Below are 23,278 nucleotides of genomic sequence, written 5' to 3'. Positions count from 1 at the left end.
GTTGGAAATTTCTGAAAATTCAACATTATTGAACATAAAATAAGCTTTCCAGGAAAATCGGTTTAGAATACACATTGAGTATTTTTGAAACCTCGGAAATATTCGCGTACATGTATATTATCAAATAAATTTGATTTTACACTGTAGGTGTACTGTTATTGTATTGAATTGCTGGACAAGTTTACGACTCACCTACGTGTATACCGTCGTACGTCTGGCGTCTGGTGACTACACCACCACACACTCACCACTAGGTAAGTGACATAGTCACTACACAAGGGGGTCGCGGGTTTGAATCCCGCCAAGGGAAGTTATTTGTATGATAAATATAAATGTCTTTTCCAGGGTTATAGATGTATATTAAATATATATAATGTCTTTTCCAGGGTTATGGATGTATATTAAATATACGTATGTGTATAATAAAAACCTTACATTTATTTCCGTTATCTGGTACAGTTCTTTACTAACTTATCACGGGACCAGTTAACGTGGCCTGATTGTTAGTAAATATTTATTATTATTATTTTTACTGGTGGTAGGACCTCTTGTGAGTCCGCGCGGGTAGGTACCACCACCCTGCCTATTTCTGCCGTGAAGCAGTAATGCGTTTCGGTTTGAAGGGCAGGGCAGCCGTTGTAACTATACTTGAGACCTTAGAACTTATTCTCAAGTTGGGTGGCGCATTTACGTTGTAGATGTCTATGGGCTCCAGTAACCACTTAACACCAGGTAGGCTGTGAGCTCGTCCACCCAACTATGTAACACAAAAAAGTAATATGGTTGCATTTTTTATCCTTTTCCTTGTATGAAATGAGTTGAACGAATTGAAACAATTAATGTATTTTTGTTGACATAAAAGTACTAATTACGAGTAAGAGTTTTTTTTTTTACATTTTTAATGTTGTTTTCGTAATTGATAGTGTTGATACATTACCCAGGTTTCGGCTTGAAATTCCTCTTGAGGGACCCCGTGTATAAGAGTGAATATCTAAATATGTAGGGCATTTGTAGTAAGTTGTTGCGTTACATTTGGAGAGATTTAAAATTATCATCATACAATGCTGTAATGAACTTAAGCATAGCTACTATTAATTTACTTAGTACCGTATAGTACCCGGCGAGAGCCATTATCTCGAAAAGAATTCCTAAGGGAGACTCTTCACAAACAAGAGTCCAACTAAATAAACGGTTAATTGTTGACAATACGAATAAATACTAAAAGAGAAAATATGACGGCTGTACGAAGTGAAAAATAAAGTATTGTTACCACATTAACAAAAAATATTTCTTACAACATTGTTTCAATAAGAGAAATCTCTAATATTCCACTTCTGTATCTACTAAGTAACGCTTGACTGAAATCACTAATTGTAGGTAACCTTGCTGTCACACAATGGAGAAAGACAGAGTATTGTAACTTAATTTTATCGTTGATATCACAAATAACATTGAAAGAGACATTAGCCAAAGATTTAAACCTAAAATGTCATTTAGATAGATGATATTCGGAAAGAAAACGTCATTGTTTCTAATTCAGCTTCTTATTAAGGTTCTAGATTAGCAATGTTTGTACAATTAACATTTTAAAATATACTTATGCCTACCAACCGAAACTTAGTCAAATGTTATGTATCTGAAATATATATTAAATTAATTTTTCCCCTACTTAATCGTTGGTAGTCTAACTATTCCAACTGCGCGCTGATGGATGACTGGATTAGCTCACGGGGTTCAATCTGAGAGATTTTGATAGCACTAGCCCTAATAAGAGCAGTGCTTCGCTGAATCTACCACCGAATCAGAATAGTGACCAACTGAGAAAATCCGGCATGACACTAAATGAGTTGTGTTTATGGGCTAGGTTGCATGCGTTTCGGTTTGAAGGGTGGGGCAGCCCTTGTAGCTATACTGATACTTTAGAACTTGTATCTCAAGGTAAGGTGGGTGGCGCGTCTACGCTGTAGATGTCTATGGGCTCCAGTAACCACTTAACACCAGGTGGGCTGTGAGCTCGTCCATCCATCTAAGCAATAAAAAAATAATAGTTACCAACTGAAAACATCCGGCATGAAACTAAATGAGTTGTGTTTATGAGCTAGGTTGCAACGCGAAACTCTTAATTTATATTCGTCTAGTTCGACCAAAATGGTTGACGGTGCTAAAAGCACTGAGAGTGGATCGGTGGGATCCGATTAGATGTCTTTAGGTGGACGAACGCTTTGCATTAGCCCGTCGCCGCGTCGCGTCGTCCGGGTCGGTTATGTAATTAAAGACGGCTCCGGTAAGAGGGCTGTCGTGTCGCGTCCGCTTTTACGAAGCATTCTGACGCTTCAAACACTGATCACCTCAAAACCTTATCAGCACTTTTTAATATTTAACTGACGAAAATATTAATGAATCGGAAGGAAACATCAATAGGCAAAATATGACTCAAAGTTGTTTATTTTATTATATTTGTATTACGCCAATGACATTAGTCCTCAAATGAAAATAACTTTTGAATAGAGCTTTTAGTGTGCTAGCCTAACAGTAGGTAAATAGTCTTCAATTTACCTTTGAGAATTTCTCATTTCAAAACTACCCAGCACAATATTAAAAACCTGAATGTTTTGCTTGCTAGGAATGATTAAAATATTTGAACTGTTTGATGTCGAGTTTTTTTTTATCTGTTTCATGTTTTTAATACTTTTGAATTTTCGGCATATTAAGGCACACCACGTTGATTTTAGTTTAAATTATACATCCAAGTTATTTCATAGCCTCTGCGAAATGCCGTCACGTTTTTTGGTGGCTATTACATTATTTCGATATACACCTGATAGCATTATAACAAAAAGGTTTTTAGAAGCATCAGCAACTGCACAAGGATTTAGGCTCAAGCAGCTAAACAATGCGCGCATGTACTAAAACAAATTTGAAAAAAATGTGTGGTGTCGTGGGACACCGGACAGGAACGTAGTTCTTTATTATAAGAATATTAATTTTAAGTTCTATTCGAGGTATAAAGAAAATAAGACTGGAGGTTTCGCAACAACCCACGGTCATTCGGTAACGTGCGAACTTATTGTGGTACACTTCATTCACGGTAGTTTGCATAAGAGTTAGTGTATTGCGCAAACGAACGCTCGTGGTCAATGAATGATAAAAAAATATGTTATTTTTTGTAGGTTATTACAAAGTTAAGTCGTACACTGTGTGCATTACAAATTTGTATGTTATTACAAAGTTAAGTCGTACACTGTATGCAGTAAAATCTTACGTTACGGACGTTTTTTCCCGGTTAGGGTAGCCCTCCGCATCGTCCCATAAGTAACTTCGTTCCAAAAAAAAAACGCACTGATAAGATGTGTGTTAAGATTACCTTGAATAATGTAACACAATGACAAAAAGTATGTGGACTTCAAATTGAAAATTCATATCCGGCTCATGGCAAAAAATATGGGTTCAACCGCGGGAGATTTATAATAAAGCGACCGATGAACGCCAGGAAAAACGAATAAGCAGATATTATTTCGCTCTGGGAGATTTATTTTCTCAGCTCCGAATATTCGCTGGCAAGTACATAAATTACCTTTTTAGACCAGTTTCTATTAATTTTTTTTTGTTCGTCGCGTTATTAAATTTAGTTTGTTTTGTGGAGCAATATATCCTTGTGGAGGATGATGAAAAGAATATATTCGAGAATTTCATTTTCTCCGAGTATTTACACAAAGACACTGCACATTAAGTGGAAGAAAGCTACTGATTGTGAAATATTGTGCACTGACCCAGGCCCGTTCTCCCTATATTTTGCGAAAGGCAGTGGTGATTAGCTAATATTCAATAATATACCTAGTTCTGTCTACATGTATACCACTAATCTAGTCATTTTTAACATATACACTACTTTCTAACTTTAAAGATTTTGTAAATTTTCTGTGTGCACACCTATTTTAAGACACGCTTTTATTGGCTTGTTTGTATGTAACAAAATCTTTGAATGTAATTTTTCATTCATAATTAAATTGACATTGACTAGTTGAATTGGTTGACATTTGAATGTCAATAATTTAATAACTTCGTTCTAATATTCTGACCGGTATAGACAGAATTTAAAATTATTAAAATAGTTGTTACTTCAGTTTGACATTTAACCGTGTTTTCTTAGTTATTAACACCTTGAACGCCATGCGGTTCACCGGTGGTCCCAGCGTACTATACCATTCGGGCCAACATAAGAAAAATTTAAAAATTTGCGACTTTTACCGTGTAGTGTTTTAACATATATTAAAAGACTATTAAAAAACTACAACTATTAAAAAAACAAACTTTCTATTAGATTTGAAGACCAAAGCGTTAGGTTCGGCTAAAGGACCACCCGGCTCACTTCCTTAACCGTTTTGTTTTGAAGTCGTCGTAGCCTAAGGGATAAGATGTCCGGTGCATTCGTATCTAGCTATCTACATATATATAACAACTAGTCGCACTCGCCCGCTTCGCTGGGCATTTAAAATTAAGATTATTATTTATTGTCATTATTATTAGGGAGTCCAAACATTAGTCTAACCATTAAGTACATGTGTTTTCTACATGGATACCAAGTTTCAAGTCAATCGGATGCATGGTTCAGTAGTTATAACGGAACATCCGTAAAAACTACTGTAGATTTATTTATATATTGGTATAGATTTACGCTGTACGTTTAGTAAGTAAGCTATGAGTTTTACTTCAAAAACAATAATTCAAAAAAGTGTGTTCGATTTAAAAAATGCAAGAACCTTGAGATTCTCCCGTTTGAACACAAAAACTTGCAAATGTTGTTGTTGTTGCAATTGTTGCTTTAAGTAAAACTAGTAAGATTATACCAGGGCTTATAGAAGCGATATCAATTATTTTTATTGGCGGGAAGGCGTATTGAAAGCAGGCACGGGTATGTGCAGTACCATCGTCCTGCTGATTTCTGTAGCCAAATGAAGTCACAATTCAGTTCGAAGAATGGAATAGTTTTTTTATTTTATTGCTTCGATGGGTCTCCCTCCACCAAACTCACGGCCCACCTAGTGTTAAGTGGTTACCGGAGCCCAGAGACATCTACAACGTAAATGCCGCCACCCAAATTGAGACATGAGTTCTAAGTCTCAGTTTTTACAGTACAACCGCCAGCCCCACTCTTCAAACCGAAACGCATTACTGCTTCACGGCAGAAATAGGCAGGGCGGTGGTATCTACCCGTGCGGACTCACAAGACGTCCTACCGCCAGTAAAGGTGATATGTAAATCAAAGGAAACTTCGATCTTATATCTCAAATCGGGTGGCGGCATGCACGCTGTGATAACCGTGGACTAATAGTAGTTAGTTAGTGACTTAATATTCAATATTTTTTGTCTCTTTTACACAGTTCCACCGAACATCGTAGATGAAGGCACGAGTGGAGATCTCGTTGCACGCGAAGGTCAAGATACAAGTCTATCCTGCAAAGCCGAAGGAACACCACTCCCGCGAATTTTGTGGAGGAAGGAAGACGGTACCAACATTCAACTCAGGAATGAAGCCGGTGATCTTCGAAAAGGTGAAATTTATTATTATTATTATTATATTAGTTTATTATATTATTAGTTCCTCTACACGAGCTCTAGGCTCGGCTTACTGAGCTCCCGCCCCGAGACCCTCAGGGAAAGGGTGCCTCAGTTTCCCCTCCTACGAAGACTGTATCACCCAAGATTTTCATGATGATGGTGACCGTGTGTATGGCAGCTTGTTTCTGCATGATGTGTGGGTTGAGTGAGTTTATTATATTATATTAATTATATTAGTTTATTATATTATTAGTTTATTATATTATATTAATTATATTGGTTTATTATTATATTAGTTTACACGACCGTCTTTATGCTTTCCAGATTCCAATAAGTATTACGGTCTTCTTTTTTAATTGTTTTTATTTGGACAGCTTCCAAGTTGTCTTTTCCAAAAAATGTAATAGAATCTATTCCGAATTTTCAAAACAAATATCTAAATCGGTCCAACCACTTTCCTATCGAAACGCGCAGATATGAATAAAAATTTATTTAATTATTTTGATTAAAATAATCGTTTCCGGTTAGATTAATGTACACACAATCATTTATTTAAAAAAAAATTATGAGTTTATTAATTAAAAAAATGTGTACAGAAAAAAGTTTACCGTAAAATTCTGTTCTAATACGAAAACAGTAGTATTTGTAATAAATATTCACAAAATCAAACACATGTATATATGACCAAAACAAAAATAGACAAAAATGAACACAACAAATTTTTATATTCAAACAAATAAATTTGGATTGATGTATAACCATATCGAATGAAGTAAAACAAACCTGTTTTATATCTGTAAAACTGAAATAATGTCTCATTATTTTCAAATGTCAGAAACAAGATCTCCGACTTTAATTATCCCACCAAAATATTTTTTGCACATTACTCATTTAGTTTGGAATAAATGCAATTTTTTTATTATTATAAATACATAGTTTGAATGGGCAGAACGATTAGATATCACATTATTTTATTACTCTTGTAGGCAGACCAGCATATGACCCATCTGAGCAGCTGCCTAGCGCATTATTATTATCATATTATATATATACCCTCGAGATCTTTAACTCGTAAGACAAAATCACCTCCAGTCACAACGCTTGTCAGCTTTCTAGGGACTTTACGACCCTTGTCTTAGAACAATGTCCAATTCGAACTTAGCCCGCTAAAGATACGCGTATAAACAGAAATTATGGAAATCACCTTCAAATATTTAATTTATTCCACAACACCTGCCGACAAGGTCTTCTGTGAGATCCTTAGGTATTTAAATTTCACAAATTTACTACTCTTCATTCAGATATTAAGGTATTCAGGTCTCGTGAAACGAGAAGTCCTCTGTAGTAATAATGACGAAAACTAAGTGGATTTTTTAAAATTCTAGATATAAATGTACTATATTCAAAGGAGAAAAGCACGTGCTTATACGTGTACATTAAACTTTTTTTGTATAACTGAAAACATTTTTGTGATCATTACCCCTAATACTAATGCATTTTGTATTAAAAGACAAACGATTTTTAATTTAATTTCTTTTTAAATTAAGTTTTTAAATGTATTATTAAAGACTTCGAAAAATAAAAAAATGTTATAATAGTTTAAGTACGTTATTTTACGTAACACAATCGCGACTCTCTTTCTCTATATATAAGAAATTCATTTAAACTTCAAAGGCACGTCTAATTTACAGCTAACGTCCAAACAGAGGCTACAGAGAATATCATTAATTGTAAATGTCGCTAAGTTTATAAGAAAACCAGAGGAGCTCGTTCGGTCTCTGCTACGAACAATTATATTCTGCTATAAATATTCATTTCGGGTGTTCAAGAACAGCTGACATCTCGTAACTATCGACGACGAATTAAGGTCAAGATATTTTATTAATACAATATTTTATTAGAGAACAAAGATTCTCTGTCTAATACAACATTATACATGTAATGTATCAATTGGATCGTAGTGGAATTATGACAAATCGTCTAGATAAAAAAAGCAATATGTAGACAGTTACAATCAATGATATTCTCTGTAGCCTCTATTTAGACATTAGCTGTAAATTAGACATGCCTTTGAAGCTTAAATGAATTTCTTATATATATAATTATATGTATATATATATTTAAATAATATGGAGAGAGAGAGAGAGACGTGATTGTGTTACGTTAAATAACGTACTTAAACCATTATAACTTTTTATTTATTTTTCTAAGGCTTAATAACACATTCACAAACTTAATTCAAAAATAAATTAAATTAAAAGTCGATTTTGAAATTAATTTATTTTTGAATTAAGTTTTTAAATTAATTTATTTTTGAATTACAAATCGTTTGGCTTTTAATACAAAATGCATTAGAATTAGGGGTAATGATCACAAAAATGTTTTTTGTTATAAGAAGGAAAATCGTATTAACAAGGTAAAATGTGCCCTTTGACAATATTTTAATTAACTTTGGATAATAAAGGAATATTTTCAGTACCGACTTTAAATTCAATTAAGCCATTAATAAGTCAAAGAACTAATTCACAGGGATTTCACAGAATTATTCCGTATACAAAAGCCGGTCAAAATGAATCTATTTCAAGGAATTTTGGTATCAAATTGAACGAGAAGGTTTTCATCATTCATTCATTTCAAATTGAACGATAAGTTTAAAGAATTTTAAATCTGGGTGAAGGATAGGTATTAATTTTTTAAGATAATGCTATTACTACCATTTTTTTTTTTTTGTATAACAAACTGGTCTTTTCTGTGCAGTTGACATGTTCATGGGACCAAATTTAAACCTAACAAAAGTCGAACGACGACAGATGGGAGCATACCTTTGCATCGCGTCAAATGAAGTTCCACCGTCAGTCAGCAAAAGGATAATGCTGAATGTTAACTGTAAGTAAGCAGTTCGATATCTTTTACTGGTGATAGGATCTATTATGAGTCCGCGCGGGTAGGTACCACCGCCCTGCCTATTTCTGTCGTGAAGCAGTAATGCGTTTCGGTTTGAAGGGTGGGGCAGCCGTTGTAACTATACTTGAGACCTTAGAACTTATATCTCAAGGTGGGTGGCGCATTTACGTCATAGATGTCTATGGGCTCCAGTAACCACTTAACACCAGGTGGGCTGTGAGCTTGTCCACCCATCTAGCACTAAAAAACAAATGTTTAAATATTTTATATTAAAGGAACATTTATTGATTTTGATCGTGGTTTGTACGGTCGAAAATAGTTTCTCCATTTCGAATTTACAATTGTATACGGCAAGTTCAAGGAATGTTTCACAGTAGAAATTCCAGTAGAGCCGCCTATAAAAAGTCTATTGCGTTCTCGTCTTTCAAACCTCCTGGAATCTCTAGAGCACTGAAAAGTGTCTCTCGGTCTGAAAATGCCTGTGCAGAATCGAAATCAAAGAAGGTACTATTAATAAATATAAATTTTATTCACAAAATGTGTTTGGTCGATGTTTGAAAACGGTGACAAAATGGTCATCTACACTAGGTATATAGGAACGAAAGGCAAATAATAATATGTTGATTGAACAATGTAAGTAATTTTTTTTTCTATCCCCTGGATTGAAACTTAGTTAAACTTAATTACTTTTGGAACTTTAGGAAAGTAACCTGTCCTATGATTAATCGCATCTTTAACTTACTAAAATCTTTCCTCGTTTATTTGCCGTGACTGACTTATTATTTAAGTCAGAGCCTAAATCTCTATGGATTTAAATAGTTGCAGTTGATATATTATTTATGTTGTTACCAAAGTTTCATTTTTGATAATTTCACCACTTTTTAATGAAGGCAAAAGATGGTCAATTGTATGGAGATCTATTTTTTTTTTAATTTAAAAGCACAAAAATCCAATGCCTGCTTTGCTATTAATTTATTAGAAACGGGTATAATGAATAATAATAATGAATATAGATATCAATATCAGCATTTTTCAAATTAATATCGAAAATTCGTTTCTTTTAAAGACGTTGCATAAAATTATACCTTAAAATTTCGTAGATAAGGTGTATGATGTGTGGTTGGTATTACAAATATAATAGCTATAATGCCCTTAGAGCTAAATATTCTGATTCACCGTATAGGGTGGATTGCTAATAATATTATAAAACCAAATGTGTTATTCTAAAACGTAGTTCCACCATCAATCCTGGTGGCGACCAAGGTCATCGGCGTGCCAACAGGATCACAAGCCAAACTGGAATGTTTCGTCGAGGCGTTTCCACAAGCTATTAATTATTGGCTCAAGAGCGGCGAAGAGATGATTCTTTCCAAGTAAGTTATGAACGCGAATGAAAAATGATTTTTTAAACCTATTTCTTTTGTGCATATCTCCTGTATTCTGTTGTGTTTTGTCTAGTGTTTTTTTTTTTGTTAACATTTACTTCTGCTTATTTCCAATAATATTGATAAATAAATTAAAACAATTCTTTTTGGTTTCTTTGTTATAAGTATATAAGTTTTATTCACACGTCATAAATGTCGTCAAAGTCAATGAAAAGTTTATTATTAAGAATAAAAAAAAAATTGTGGACAGATCTAGACATACTTAAATACCACAACCAAAGAAGCACTAGCTTTCAACAAAAAACTTCAGAGGTGTCAAGGGACACCCGGATGGAACGAAGCTCCTTTCGATTAATTAGTGAAGGAATTGTAATTTTTTTTTTAAGTTATAATAATAAATTACGGCATTATGAAGAAGAAAAAAACAATACTATGAACTAAATTACTATTGTTGAAACGCTATCTCGAGAAACTGTACTCATTACGCGGACCAATCGGATACGAGCAATGTCACGCGATAAGCGCCTACACGTTGATTGGTCAGAATGACGGATCTAAAAAGTGTCGTGACAACTTTTCGTAAGATTTTTTTCCGTCTAGCCCCCTTTCACAACCCGCGATAAGGAACTTCGTTCCAAAAAAGAAATTCTAAATATCTGTTCACATCGATAAAAGTATTGACACAAATAAAATTACAGTCAAACTAAGAACCTCCTCCTTTTATGAAGACGATTAAAAAGGAAAAACTAATTATTATCTTAAAGAGGATTTCAGGGCATCATTAAGTTAGAGGACATATAATGGTATTAGTAATATATCTGGTTTTTTATTCGAGGAAAGCAACCCTATCTCGTCTTGTCATTGCCACTACGTACATTTCACTCATTAGTCACTCATATTCAATATCATAATCACTCATAGTCGCAATATCATTTACTCATTTACCAACTCCCTCCCAGAGACTTTCTGACTCCATACCAAATTTCCTAAACAAAATATTTAAAAAAATGAAAAATGAAAATATATACATACACATAAAATCAATCTGAAACGTGGAGACACAGGTATTCTAAAACTTTTGAGAATTTGATCTCATGTGTTAAGTTATTTATTTTGATAACAAAGCTATAGGTATACAAACCTACGGGCTCTGATAAAACACCTAACACCGTGCGGATAGTTAGCTAAGAAACTGCTAATGGAACACGATACTGTGGAAGACGACGGAGGAAGACAAACAAACTTCTCCACATATACTCAAAATATAAAGAAGCTCTTTAAATATATTCTTAGTTTATCCTTGTTTTGGACTGGAACAGAGATATTTAATAAGATAGATTTGTGAAAATGGACTATTTAGGTCGTAGTTATTGGTGGATTTACATTCCGATTACTTTATGATTACAATGATAATAATCATGATATCATTAATACTTATTTCATATTAAAACCGTTTGAATATGATATAAGCACATTCAGGCCTGTTATTGTTAGTAGCAATAATAATTAATTTTTGTTGTGTAAATAATACGGTCTTAAGTTACACCTACCGTTAGAATATTATACATAATTCGATTAAAAAACCTACCAGCTTAATCTAAGGAAATGAATGAGAATAGAGGTCGGTGGCAGTCTTTGCGATCAATTAGTGTTACTCGGCTTATTGTTATTACGCAACATCTTAACTGGTCTCATAAATATTAGCAAGTTCTTGCTCGTGTTTGACTCACGACTGAGATTCATAACTACACTAAATGGTTTGCTTATTATGCTTACAATGCTGTAAATTTACAATAATTTCAAAATAACTTTAACAAGATTAATTATTTATTTATTTATTACACTTCATGTAAACTTTACATTGCCGGAATTAAAGCCTAAGGCAATCTCTACCGGTCAACCAAAGGTAGTTCAGAGTAAATGGTGGTAGGTGCAATGAAATTTATATTAAATTACAAATACATAAACAAAAATATATACATGCATACATCAATGTAATGGTTTATACAGTATTCAAAGGAATTTATTAATAAATTAATTTACCAAATAACTTCAACTTCATAAATTATCGGTGTTGAGACGCATTATAGGTACCACCATCATAGTTACTATTATTGTAGAACACTCATGCATTCCAGATTTCTGTTATTTCATGAAATTTCCCCTTTTATATAACAAGCGCTTCTACTAATCTAGTACAAGAAACTGGATGCGAACAACAATTTTCATGATTTAACATTAAACAGTGTTTTAAAATTTGAGCCCAGTCGATAAACGTACAAGCCGTAAATTCCAGTGAATCGGTTAAAATAAATTTGTACGGATTTATATAAGCTCAGTGAAACAATGTTAAACTCTCACTTAAAATTTAAACCGAACTCAAAATTCATCGTCTAAAACTATTTTATAACGGCTTCGTATCGGCAACAGCATTTAACCTTATTTTTTATGGAATTCACCTAAATTATAAAGTTTATTGTAGCTTAATATATATGGGTATTAGGGAATTCGCTCTAAAAAATTGGGTCTTATTAGATAAGCTGGGCTCACTAGTTGATGAAATACTGGAGTATGCATATTTTTGTAAGAAACTTTAGAACCGAAAGCATCTCCTTCCTCAAACTATATTTGAATAGTTCTCAATGGTAATAGCTACTGCCAAGACTTTGTTCATGCAACGCTAATGACCATTGCACATGGAAACCCGTCCATAGATGTAATTTAAAGCTGAACCTTATGTTCCAGTTCCAAATATAATTTAACGGAAGATCGAATATCCCAGTACCAACTCCGAACCATTCTACAGATTTCGAAGTTTGAGCCTGAAGATATAGGCACCTACACGTGCGTCTCCACAAATACGATGGGAAAGTCGGAAGGGACATTAAGACTTTATGGTGAGTTTTTATGAAGTTGCTAATTAGATTAATTTTACGAAGGAATTGTATGTATAATTTAAAACAGAAAATTTCATTAATGATACTATAGCTAAAATAAGATGAGTTTTTAACGCACTTTTTATCAGTTTAAAAGATATCTTTGTAACAGAATATTTAAAAGTAATTTTCATCAACAACCAGTTGTTTGAAATCATTACCTTAGAAAAAAATCGTTATTAAGAACCGATGTTAGTACAATCATTTTATTATATTTTATCTAATATCCTGACTAGGATCATTAGGATAATAAAAAAATAGTGAATTTAATTTTTAGATCAACCTCCTATTATAGAGCATTTTTTAGATTTATACCAAATCTAAGTAAAGAACTAGATAAAATTCTTGGAAACAAAATTTGTACTGGATTTTTCTCAACGATTTCGCGTTCATGTTTAATCTATGTTCCTTAAAGGCTTCGAAGCGGCTGGAATGATGTCGATGAAATTTTTAGAAAATTGAAGACTGGCAATTCGAGTTATCTTGAAGTTTGGTAACGATCGGATCAAAGTGAAATCAAAGATCGGCCACCGAAGCTGCCAAAGACTGGATTTGATTAGTAATCAAATAAAAGTTGTTCAACATCAAATGCAACAAAAACAAATGAAACGATACAAATTTAATCAATATTTGTATCATTATAAAGTACTAGCGACCCGCCCTCGCTTCGCTTCGGAAACATGAAACACATGACACACATGAAACAAAAAAAAAAAAAAAATAAATAAAAAAAAGTAGCCTATGTTCATCAAGGACAATGTCGGCTTCTAATGGAAAAAGAATTTTTCAAATCGGTCCAGTAGTTTCGGAGCCTATTCGAAACAAACAAACAAACAAATCTTTCCTCTTTATAATATTAGTATAGATATAGATTTAAAAATATTATTTTTCTACTTTTCTAACTACTATGTAATTTGATGAACTAATTACTACTGCTGATTAAAAATCAATCCTTAATTATTAATTCAATCTCAAAGTTTTAACTCGTATTTTTTTCGTTAACAGAAATCAAAATTACTACTACTACAACAACAACGACGACTACCACAACATCTACAACTACAACCACTACTACAACCACACCAGCCCCGACAACAACGGAACTGCCACGTAAGACTTTACCCAATAACCTGAAACACATAAGGCTTGGGTACCACGCGCGGTGTAACAGTACCAATTATTATATCTAAATTGGGATCAATCTGACTATCTGGTATCGACCTACAATAGCAGCACCTGATCTCTTCCCATAGCTTTAATATTTAGATTTAATATTTAGAATTACATTAATGATACAGATTTTGATATACATTCAATTAACCAACGAACCTACCACAGTCCTGTCTACACGTTGGTTGACTAGTACAGAATGCTTTAGGCATTAAGTCCGCCACTGTACTCTTGTGCGTAAAGTTAAGTAAGTAGAAAGCGATCTTCACTTCACTTAATTATTAAATTAGATAAATTAACCTCTGCATTTCTATTCTCAACAAAGACAATCAAGATTTCGGTAATCCTGATGATAAGCGGTCACCGTCGCCCCAAGACATCAACAACAACAAAACGGGTGGGCGGAACCCGCCGCACAGGGCGCGGCTCTATCTATTGCGGTCTCTGTCGAACGCAGTTGGTATCTCTTACTTGTTAAAGACTAATATCGGTTTTACAGATTTAACTCTTGATTATTCTCATTTCGCAGGATTTGTAGTTCCATTACAACCTGCCGAACAAAAGTTCTACACACCAGACGTGACTACTTACGGTAATTATTTCTATCGATCATAACAATCTCGTTTTAAACTCTTGTTGTGTGACTTGCAAGACAATGTGCATATCGACGCTTGAGAGGCAAACGTGACTAAGCGACAATAGCTGCTTTGTACATAAATGATAGGCTTCAGCTAGATTCGTCAAAATATAATTTTTTCAGGTTTTTTATTTTATTATTATTTTTATTTTTTATTGCTTAGATGGGTGAACGAGCTGACAGCCCCCCTGGTGTTAAGTGGTTACTGGAGCCCATAGGCACAATGTAAATGCGCCACCCACCTTGAGATACAAGTTCTAAGGTCTCAAGTATAGTTACAACGGCTGCCCCACCCTTCAAACCGAAACACATTACTGCTTAACGGCAGAAATAGGCAGGGTGGTGGTACCCACCCGCGCGGACTCACAAGAGGTCCTACCACCAGTAAAAAAGGTCTTTCAACTTTAAATTAGTCTACTGTAAAGTTCACGCATTGTCGCTTAGTCACGTTTGCCTTTCAAGCGTCGATATGTTTTCAAAATTAAATAAATCAAACCCAAAAATAATTATCATGTGAAACATTTTGAAATTTATTACGGTCTGATAATTTTATTAGTTGATCAACGACTTAATCGACGTAATGAATGTTTATTTATAGATACAATGCAAAACGTGATAGAGCAGTCCGTTCTCGACAACAACTGGTTGCCAACTACCGAATCTGTTGCAGCAAGCATCGGTCCAGATTTTTCCCTAGCCACACTGATTCTGATTTCAATGTTGCCATACCTTTATTTTGTAACAAATAGTAGTTTTTATATTATACCAACAATAATAAGCACAAATGCAATAATTATCAAAATGTTTTTGCAATCCGTAAGATGATAAGTTTTCATTAAATTCGATTTTAAAAATATCTATCGGTCAATTTGTTAATAGTTATTGTTTTATTTTACGTACATTCAAAACAACATTTGGATGACGCTTAAATGTTATGTAAATTTGCTGTAAATCAAAAGCGTATTATTTGCTCCAATTACAATGGCTTTAACATTTAATTAAATACCAACATTATCAAGTTAAATAATGTCATTATTTTAAGTGTAAAAACTCTGTAATATTGTGCTCTATTAGTTAATCATATAACTTTTAATTAGCCTACACAAAATAGAACCAAAAAGAAAAGAGTAGAATATAAATCAAATTCCATGAAAAATGACTTCATCAACTACTTAGAACTTGGTTTGAGCGCTTGTGCTCCTTTGAGACCATTCTGGCGCACGTCAAGAGGCACTTTGACCACTTATACTTTGTACTACATGCATTAGTTGTGTAGCTTTCGGGTTGGCGATTGAATGAATCGCAACTAGGTTGCTAAGAATACGGGAACAAAACGGATGGCTGACCAAATGCTTAGTTTCGTCGTTCGTGCAAATTTGGACAAGCGACTTTTCAAAACAATTAAATAGGGCCGGTCAACCGTGTTTATTTGATCTAAAAATAAGCATAAACGACCTGCTAATTGATTGATTGCTTGGTTTGCGAGTCACGATGAACAAAATAGCTTCCATCCGCACGTCAAACTACCAACCAATTGAACGGGTCATACAAATCAGACCATTTTCTCTACAGGCTCTCTACCCTATAGGTCTGGATCTTAAAATTATTTTACGAGTTGTTCATTATTTTCTACAACTCAACTGAGACTGATATTGGAAAATGAGATGAAGAGTCACAGGAGGCTTCAAAATATGCGAATCAAATAAATTGCTGTTCAAAATACCCAAAATTTCACATAGACTATAAGTGTGGTATTTTACAATACGAATTAAATAAATTACTGGGACATCTAAGTCGTTCTGGTATTCTATTTATGATAATATAACAAAGAGCATGTAACTATATTTTAATAGAAAACAGACCAGACTCCGTTTTTATTAGCAGTGGAGTTACGGCCCATATGTGGTTCAGCGTGAAAGCTAGGTGCAACTCACATTTGTATTGTAATAACAGTTATTCGACTTTATAAAACTAACTAATCTGTTTCGGTCAATAGACCAAATAGGTGGAAGGGTGGGCAGTTTGGAGCACACTTTAACACAAAAACTCATATTAGAAAATTGTAGCAGTACCTCTGGGACGCCGATGTTGAAAACCCTTATCTTGCAATTCATATTGAGTCAGTCGTGGATGAACTTGGATCAGAGACTACTCACAGTATAAACTTAGAGAATGATCTGGTGATTTGGACACTCACCTCAGCCTATGGCTGTCCAAGGCTGAATAGACCTCTTTAATCTCATTAATCTCTTAAGGTCCGTTGCCACCTGCATCCAACACAGATCCTGATTTGGATACATCAAAAGAAAACTCAATGACAAATCAATATTAAGGGTAAAGATATAAAAGGAATGATTCGTGAGCGGAGCCTTAAATGTCTGATCGATCAAGTCACAAGGACAACAAATGACAACAATTGGATACAAGATATTGATGGTGCTATGCCGCTGACCGTGGTAAGTGCCAACAGATTATCACGAAAAGTCTTAGTGGGATTTACCAAGTTGCTTAGGAATGAGCGAACGACTTGAGGACGGACTTGTTTTCTAAAATCTACCAGTCTACTACTACTATTTAGTCAACTATTGACATTTGAAAAATATTGACATTTTTCATTGCTTAATTCAGTAATTAGCGATACCCGTGAGTTCTTGGGCCGCAAAAACTCTAACTTGAAATGCTAATTTCAATTAATAATCGTATCTGTTACTCATAACGACTTATTGGCCAGAAAGCATTTCTTCCTTATTTATATTTTTTTCCATTCAAACACCATACTTTGCCTTTATTATTTATTAGAGCGTTCTATTTTGAGTAGGCTTTCAAATATAATTAAGAAACGAATATTAATACACCGTGTTGTAAACACAAAAACTAATTATATCAACGAAACAAACCTTTAATTACTTTACTTTTGCTTTCTGACACGTATTACTTTCTGACACATTTTTTGACTTATTAAATAAACTTCTAATAATTTTATAAAACTCGAAACAAAATTTGTGAAAATAATTATTAATACTCGAAAACGTTTCACGCAGAAGAGACTTTTAATTTGTTGATTGATTGGGATTGGATTCTTTGAATACCATGAGTCTGGCCATTATCATAAATAAAGCAATATCAAGCTGGTGTTGCCATAACGCGAGCGCATTGTGACGAACTCAATCACTTAACATAAGTTATAATACTTAAATTGGCAATACTATAATGAGGATATGATAAGTGGTCGTTTTAATTTGTACGTGAGTAAACTTTATCGAGTTATTAATTCGTATCTACTTTAAGAGAGTTTTTCATTCACCGACATGATAACGATTTGTCGTAACCGATTCACACTCACCGAAAAGCTATCTGCGACGACATATCGGAATATTATGCCCGTCAGCATAAAAGTGCCGGTTGGTACAAACATACATATTTGAAATGCTCCAGCAACGCTGCTCGCCGATCTTGCCGGTGAACGAAAAATAAAAAGATGTGTGGTGTCGTGGGACACCAGATAGGAACGAAGTTCCTTATTATAAAAATTTTAATTTTAAGTTCTATTCGAGGTATAAAGAAAATAAAACTGGAGTTTTCGCAACAACCCACGGTCATTCGGTAACGTGCGAACTTATTGTGGTACACTTCATTCACGGTTGTTTGCATAAGAGTTTGTGTATTACGCGAACGAACGCTCTGAGATCGTGGTCAATTGCAAAGCTTATTACAAAGTTAAGTCGTACCCTGTGTGCATTACTAATAAAAATCTTACGTTACGGACGTTTTTTCCTGGTTAGGGTACCCCTCCGCATCGTCCCATAAGGAACTTCGTTCCAAAAACTTTAACTATTATAATTTGCTAGCTACCTGTAAATATTCCAGAATATACTAGATTCGTAATTTCGCTTCTGTCCATTCTTCACTCACACGAAGACGGTGGATGTCAATGTTTTTAAAATTTAAAAACGTAATAAGTTTTACTATCGTCGTGTAAATGATAATAATATTAAACAAAACCGCTGAAAATAGCTTACAGAAATTTAGTGAACCAAAACAGTATCTTTTACCTAGATAATTTCACGATATCTTAATCTAAAGCATATCAAGTATAAATAAAATTGTAAATAATAAAGTAAGGACGCTGAAGTTCTGAGGAATTAGTCTATAAGTTTAAACGACAGCTGTCTGAAAAAAAACGTTTTTAAGTTGAAACCATAATCTAAGAATAATAGCACTGCATTACTTTGTTTTTCGACACTAGCGTAAGAGACAAATGCCGTGTGAGTTACATCGCTTTTAAATCATACGAATATTCGCCGAATGTTCCAATTTCGATCGTAATAACTGACTCTTTAAGATTTAAATTCATTTTCATGTTTGACATTTTTTCTGACGTTTTAGTATTGACATAATATAAAATATATCTATGGTTTTTTTTTTGTATAAAGCTCGTTAGGACATACCAAACTAATACAACATTTCACATACAAATGAGAAAACATATTTATATAGGCGATAGTAGATAAGCGATTTTGACTTTGTGTTTGTCTTACCAGTTAATTAAATTATCATAATTTATAACTCTTTTAATTTTGTACATTTTGTATGAATACAATTGTATATTTAACAAACGTTTGATAATAATACTTTAAAATGTTTTTTAAGACTACCAAATCGTCTGGAGCTCATTAGAAATATTTTTTGTTCATTTCACAATAACCTAAGGTTTCTTTTAAATAAGCGTTATTTAGTTTTAGGTGAAATGTTGTGTATATATGGGAAGATAATTGTAATAATTACATTGTAATTGTAATTGATGAAGAAAACTAAGAAAGCGGCTGCGTGACGATGTGAATATTATTGATAATAAACGATTTCTAAATATCTCAGTGTATTATTTGAATCTTCGTTCTTTTAATATTTTGGCATGTGCTCGTGTGGTAATAGTCTGGTTATATCGCTTATTATTAAAGCAAACTAGATCCTAGCAGTGATGAACGAGCTATGTCTTTACGCCTGTTTTGCGTACGGTTGGTAAAGATTTTTTAGCAACCCAGCTCCTCAATGAAATCCGTTAGCCGCTTCGGGTTACTGACACCATGTAGAAGCGACCTCGTTGAACGATTGCTCTGCATTTTACTGATGGTAGCGTTCTATGAGCCTGCACGGTCACCATCCCTGTCTATTTCTGCCATGAAGCAGTCATGCACTCCGCTTTGAAGAGTGTAACTATGCGACTGAAACCGTTCTCGCCGAACCCGTCACTTACGACGAAGGGCTCGACGAGTAAATTAACCCATAGACACAGCCCACTGCGTTTCTCGCCGGATCTTCTCAGTGGGTCGCGTTTCCGATCCTGTGGTAGATTCTGCGTAGCACTGATCTTGCTAGGACCAGTGTTAGCAATACTCCTGTTTGAGCCCCGTGAGCTCACCTACACGTCAATTCATATTGCTATGTCTATGGCCTCTGATAACCAAACTAGCACTAGCTAGGCAGTGACTTCGTTCATCAAATTATGCCTAGAATAAATAAATAAAAACCAAGTTCACGACAAAACAAACGAATATCTTAGACGGCCTGCAAAGCAGCCGTGGATCGATGAAGACTGGCGCATTTGTTTAGGGCCTTGACGCGCCTCGCCCTAGTCGCGTAGGAGTTGTTGTCACCCAAATCCAAAACGCAGGCCGCCTTGAAGACGGTGGGTGTCGCACCGTCTTCAAGGCCTAGATTCTTATCACGATTACTTTTTTGAAACGCTACAACATATATCTCTTAAAATGCGATTCGTGAATCACTCGGGTGAGCCGCAAGCACATTTCATTCCGATCTCAAAATGCACAATGCTTTATTTAATAATACCTCTTTAACTTTGAACTAACCAAAGACGAAACGACTAGAGGAAAATCTTTTTTTTTTTAGACTGTCAATTACAATTTTCGGACGTGCACGTGTAGTCCTCATTTTAAAGCATAGACCTATATAGTATCTTATTTCATTGTTTTAAAGCCGTATAAATAATACACGTCACTAACATAATTTTGAGTGTAAAATATAACTTGGACGAGATAACCCTTGTCACATTATTTATTGTGTTGTCAAGACGAACATAACCACAGTGCAGTAAGCAACAGTCTGTCAGTTATATCGAACTCAAACCTTAATTTATAGGAAATACTATAATTTCTCATTTCATATTACTGACTACATTTGAATTTACTGGTTGTTTTTTTCTTGGGTGGTACTTAAAACTTTACAACTTTTTTTTTGGTTCCACAGAACTTTAGAATCTATTTACTTAAAATTCAACTGAAATAGAAAAAAAAAGAGTACTATATTGAGATCACATTTCTGCTTTCGAACATAACTTGTGTAAGGTCGCTTGTGTTAAAAGTCGTCACAGATAAACAGATTTTCTTTATAAATAACATATTTTAAACACAAATAAAAACAAGTCGAAGTCGTCGTGGCCTAAGAGATAAGACGTCCGGTGCATTCGTGTTGAGCGATGCACCTTCGAATCTCGATGCATGTTCGAATCTCAGGCGGGTCCCAATTTTTCTAATGAATTACGTATTCAACAAATGTTCATGATTGACTTCCACGGTGAAGGAATAACATCGTGTAGTAAAAGTGAAACCCGCAAAATTATAATTTGCGTAATTACTGGTGGTAGGACCTCTTGTGAGTCAGCGCGGGTAGGTACCACAGCCCTGCCTATTTCTGCCATGAAGCAGTAATGCGTTTCGGTTTGAAGGGTGGGGTAGCCGTTGTAACTATACTGAGACCTTAGAACTTATATCTCAAGATGAGTGGCGCATTTACGTTGTAGATGTCCATGGGCTCCAGTAACCACTTAACTCCAGGTGGGCTGTGAGCTCGTCCACCCATCTAAGCAATAAAAAAAGAAATAATGTATTTAAAAAACAAACTAATAATATAATACAAAAAAAAGTCCTATCTCTACTTTTTTATTTCTGAGGGGTGAAACCCAGTCTCGATCCAATATACTGTAACTATGATTATGTCGGTAAATTATCTATACTTAGTCTGGCCATAAATACTGTTACAATTAAAAATAAACAAAATATTACATTTGAGTTTGGAGTCTGTCATTTTTATATGATTGCTCATGGACTTTTCTCATTTTGGCGCCAATACATTGTCAGTCTTCAGCTCTGATGAAGTCCGAAACGTTCGTTTCCAACCAAGACTGCGTAGACCGATTACCTTGAATTGTACAACATTTCAACCTTTTGTTGCTTAAATGCCTTTACGAGCCCTGACCCAGCTGGTCTTAATTGATTAGTGGAGTACATAGGCATCACTACGTGAATTTCACCACCCATCTTATCATATATAGCCTAAGACTCGACTGTTTAGTATTACGACTATCGGATAGCCGCTATCCCAGGTTATAAGCTGGACTGCATCGCTACTTCGTGCCACAAATAGGCAGAGTGGTGATACCCACTCGTGCGAGCTCACAAGACTCCCCCTACCATAACGTGATTAGATAAGATTCACAAGCTCATATATTTCAAAACAAGCACAAAACATTTATAAACATAGAAAAAATGACAAATAAAGTTGACTCGATATACAAACTTCGCGTAAAGTTCCTTTTTTTAAATTATGATATTTTTCCAAAAGAGAGAAAGGCACAACACACACGCTAGGAGTAGGTGGTACACCTTATTCCTAATTGTTAAGGTTAGTTTTTCTTAAAAAAATTGACACTGTAATTCCATTGAATTTCATTCACGTGCATTGTTAGTTGAACATTATTTTAACTCACTTTCTTGGATGTCTGTTCGGGTCGAGTTTTGTAATTGATTTAAACTAACTTCGCTACAGACTTTTGAACATCCATACATTATTATGTAGCTCACAGTTGGATGAGAGTGCAAGGAAAAAAGAAATTGTTTATTTCATTTTAAAACATTAGTCTTGCTGTCGTTTTAATAACAATATGACTGTCACCGTACTGCAAAAATTTAGACTGTGGTATATTTAAACCCGAACTAGACGCACCATTACGTGACTCTTTGTAATGCAAATATTAGGCCGAAAAACAATTTAAATGTTAATTTATTTGCTGTGCGATAAACTGAGAACTTTTTCATTCTGGACAAGCTGGTGGAAAATTAAAAAGAAACCATTGAGGACTACTTTGATTCGTTAAGATATAAAATTTTAGACGAAAATATTGTTAGGTTCCCAAAAACGTAACATAATTTAATTTTGGAAGAAATACTAATATTTAGTGTTCTATTTATGGCTAGAGTACATTATGATATATCATCCAGCACATTCCTGCCACGCAGAAATCTGTTAACCCGGTTCGAAGAGCAACGGCCATAAAAGAAGTATTTAGGTTTTGACTAGATGTCACTGGTTATAAGACGTCTTGTGAGTTCCCACGGATAGATACCACCACCCTGCCTATTTCTGCCGTTAAACAGTGAATTTTGGTTTCGGTTTGAAGCGTGGGGCAGCCGTTGTATTGTAAAAACAGAGACGTTAGAACTCATATCTCAAGGTAACTACTTAGCATCAGGTGGGCCGTGAGCTCGTCCACCCACCTAAGCTATAAAAAAAGATGTCTCGGAGTGACAGGCGGAATATACAATAAACCCTTAACACTAAGGAAACTAATTTTTACCAATCTGTGCAATAAGTGTGTAGCTTTTTGTTCGTCA

The 23,278-nt window shown here is 34.5% G+C and overlaps 1 protein-coding gene across 1 annotated transcript in view; it reads left to right on the top strand.

Annotated features, from left to right (window-relative positions):
• LOC114253010 (lachesin) overlaps positions 1-19,460 on the top strand; it is an 85,769-nt gene extending 66,309 nt beyond the window's left edge. The window contains exons 5-11 of the mRNA XM_028187744.2: positions 5,382-5,552; positions 8,317-8,445; positions 9,698-9,836; positions 12,594-12,745; positions 13,790-13,894; positions 14,484-14,546; positions 15,190-19,460. Coding sequence (XP_028043545.2) covers positions 5,382-5,552; positions 8,317-8,445; positions 9,698-9,836; positions 12,594-12,745; positions 13,790-13,894; positions 14,484-14,546; positions 15,190-15,416 — 986 coding nt within the window. The 3' untranslated portion in view covers positions 15,417-19,460. The remainder of the gene's footprint in view (positions 1-5,381; positions 5,553-8,316; positions 8,446-9,697; positions 9,837-12,593; positions 12,746-13,789; positions 13,895-14,483; positions 14,547-15,189) is intronic.
• The last annotated feature ends 3,818 nt before the right edge of the window (positions 19,461-23,278 follow it).

Source organism: Bombyx mandarina, chromosome 21, assembly GCF_030267445.1.
Source record: "Bombyx mandarina strain Sakado chromosome 21, ASM3026744v2".
NCBI lineage: Eukaryota > Metazoa > Arthropoda > Insecta > Lepidoptera > Bombycidae > Bombyx > Bombyx mandarina.
This window is presented reverse-complemented; position numbering and strand designations above follow the sequence as displayed.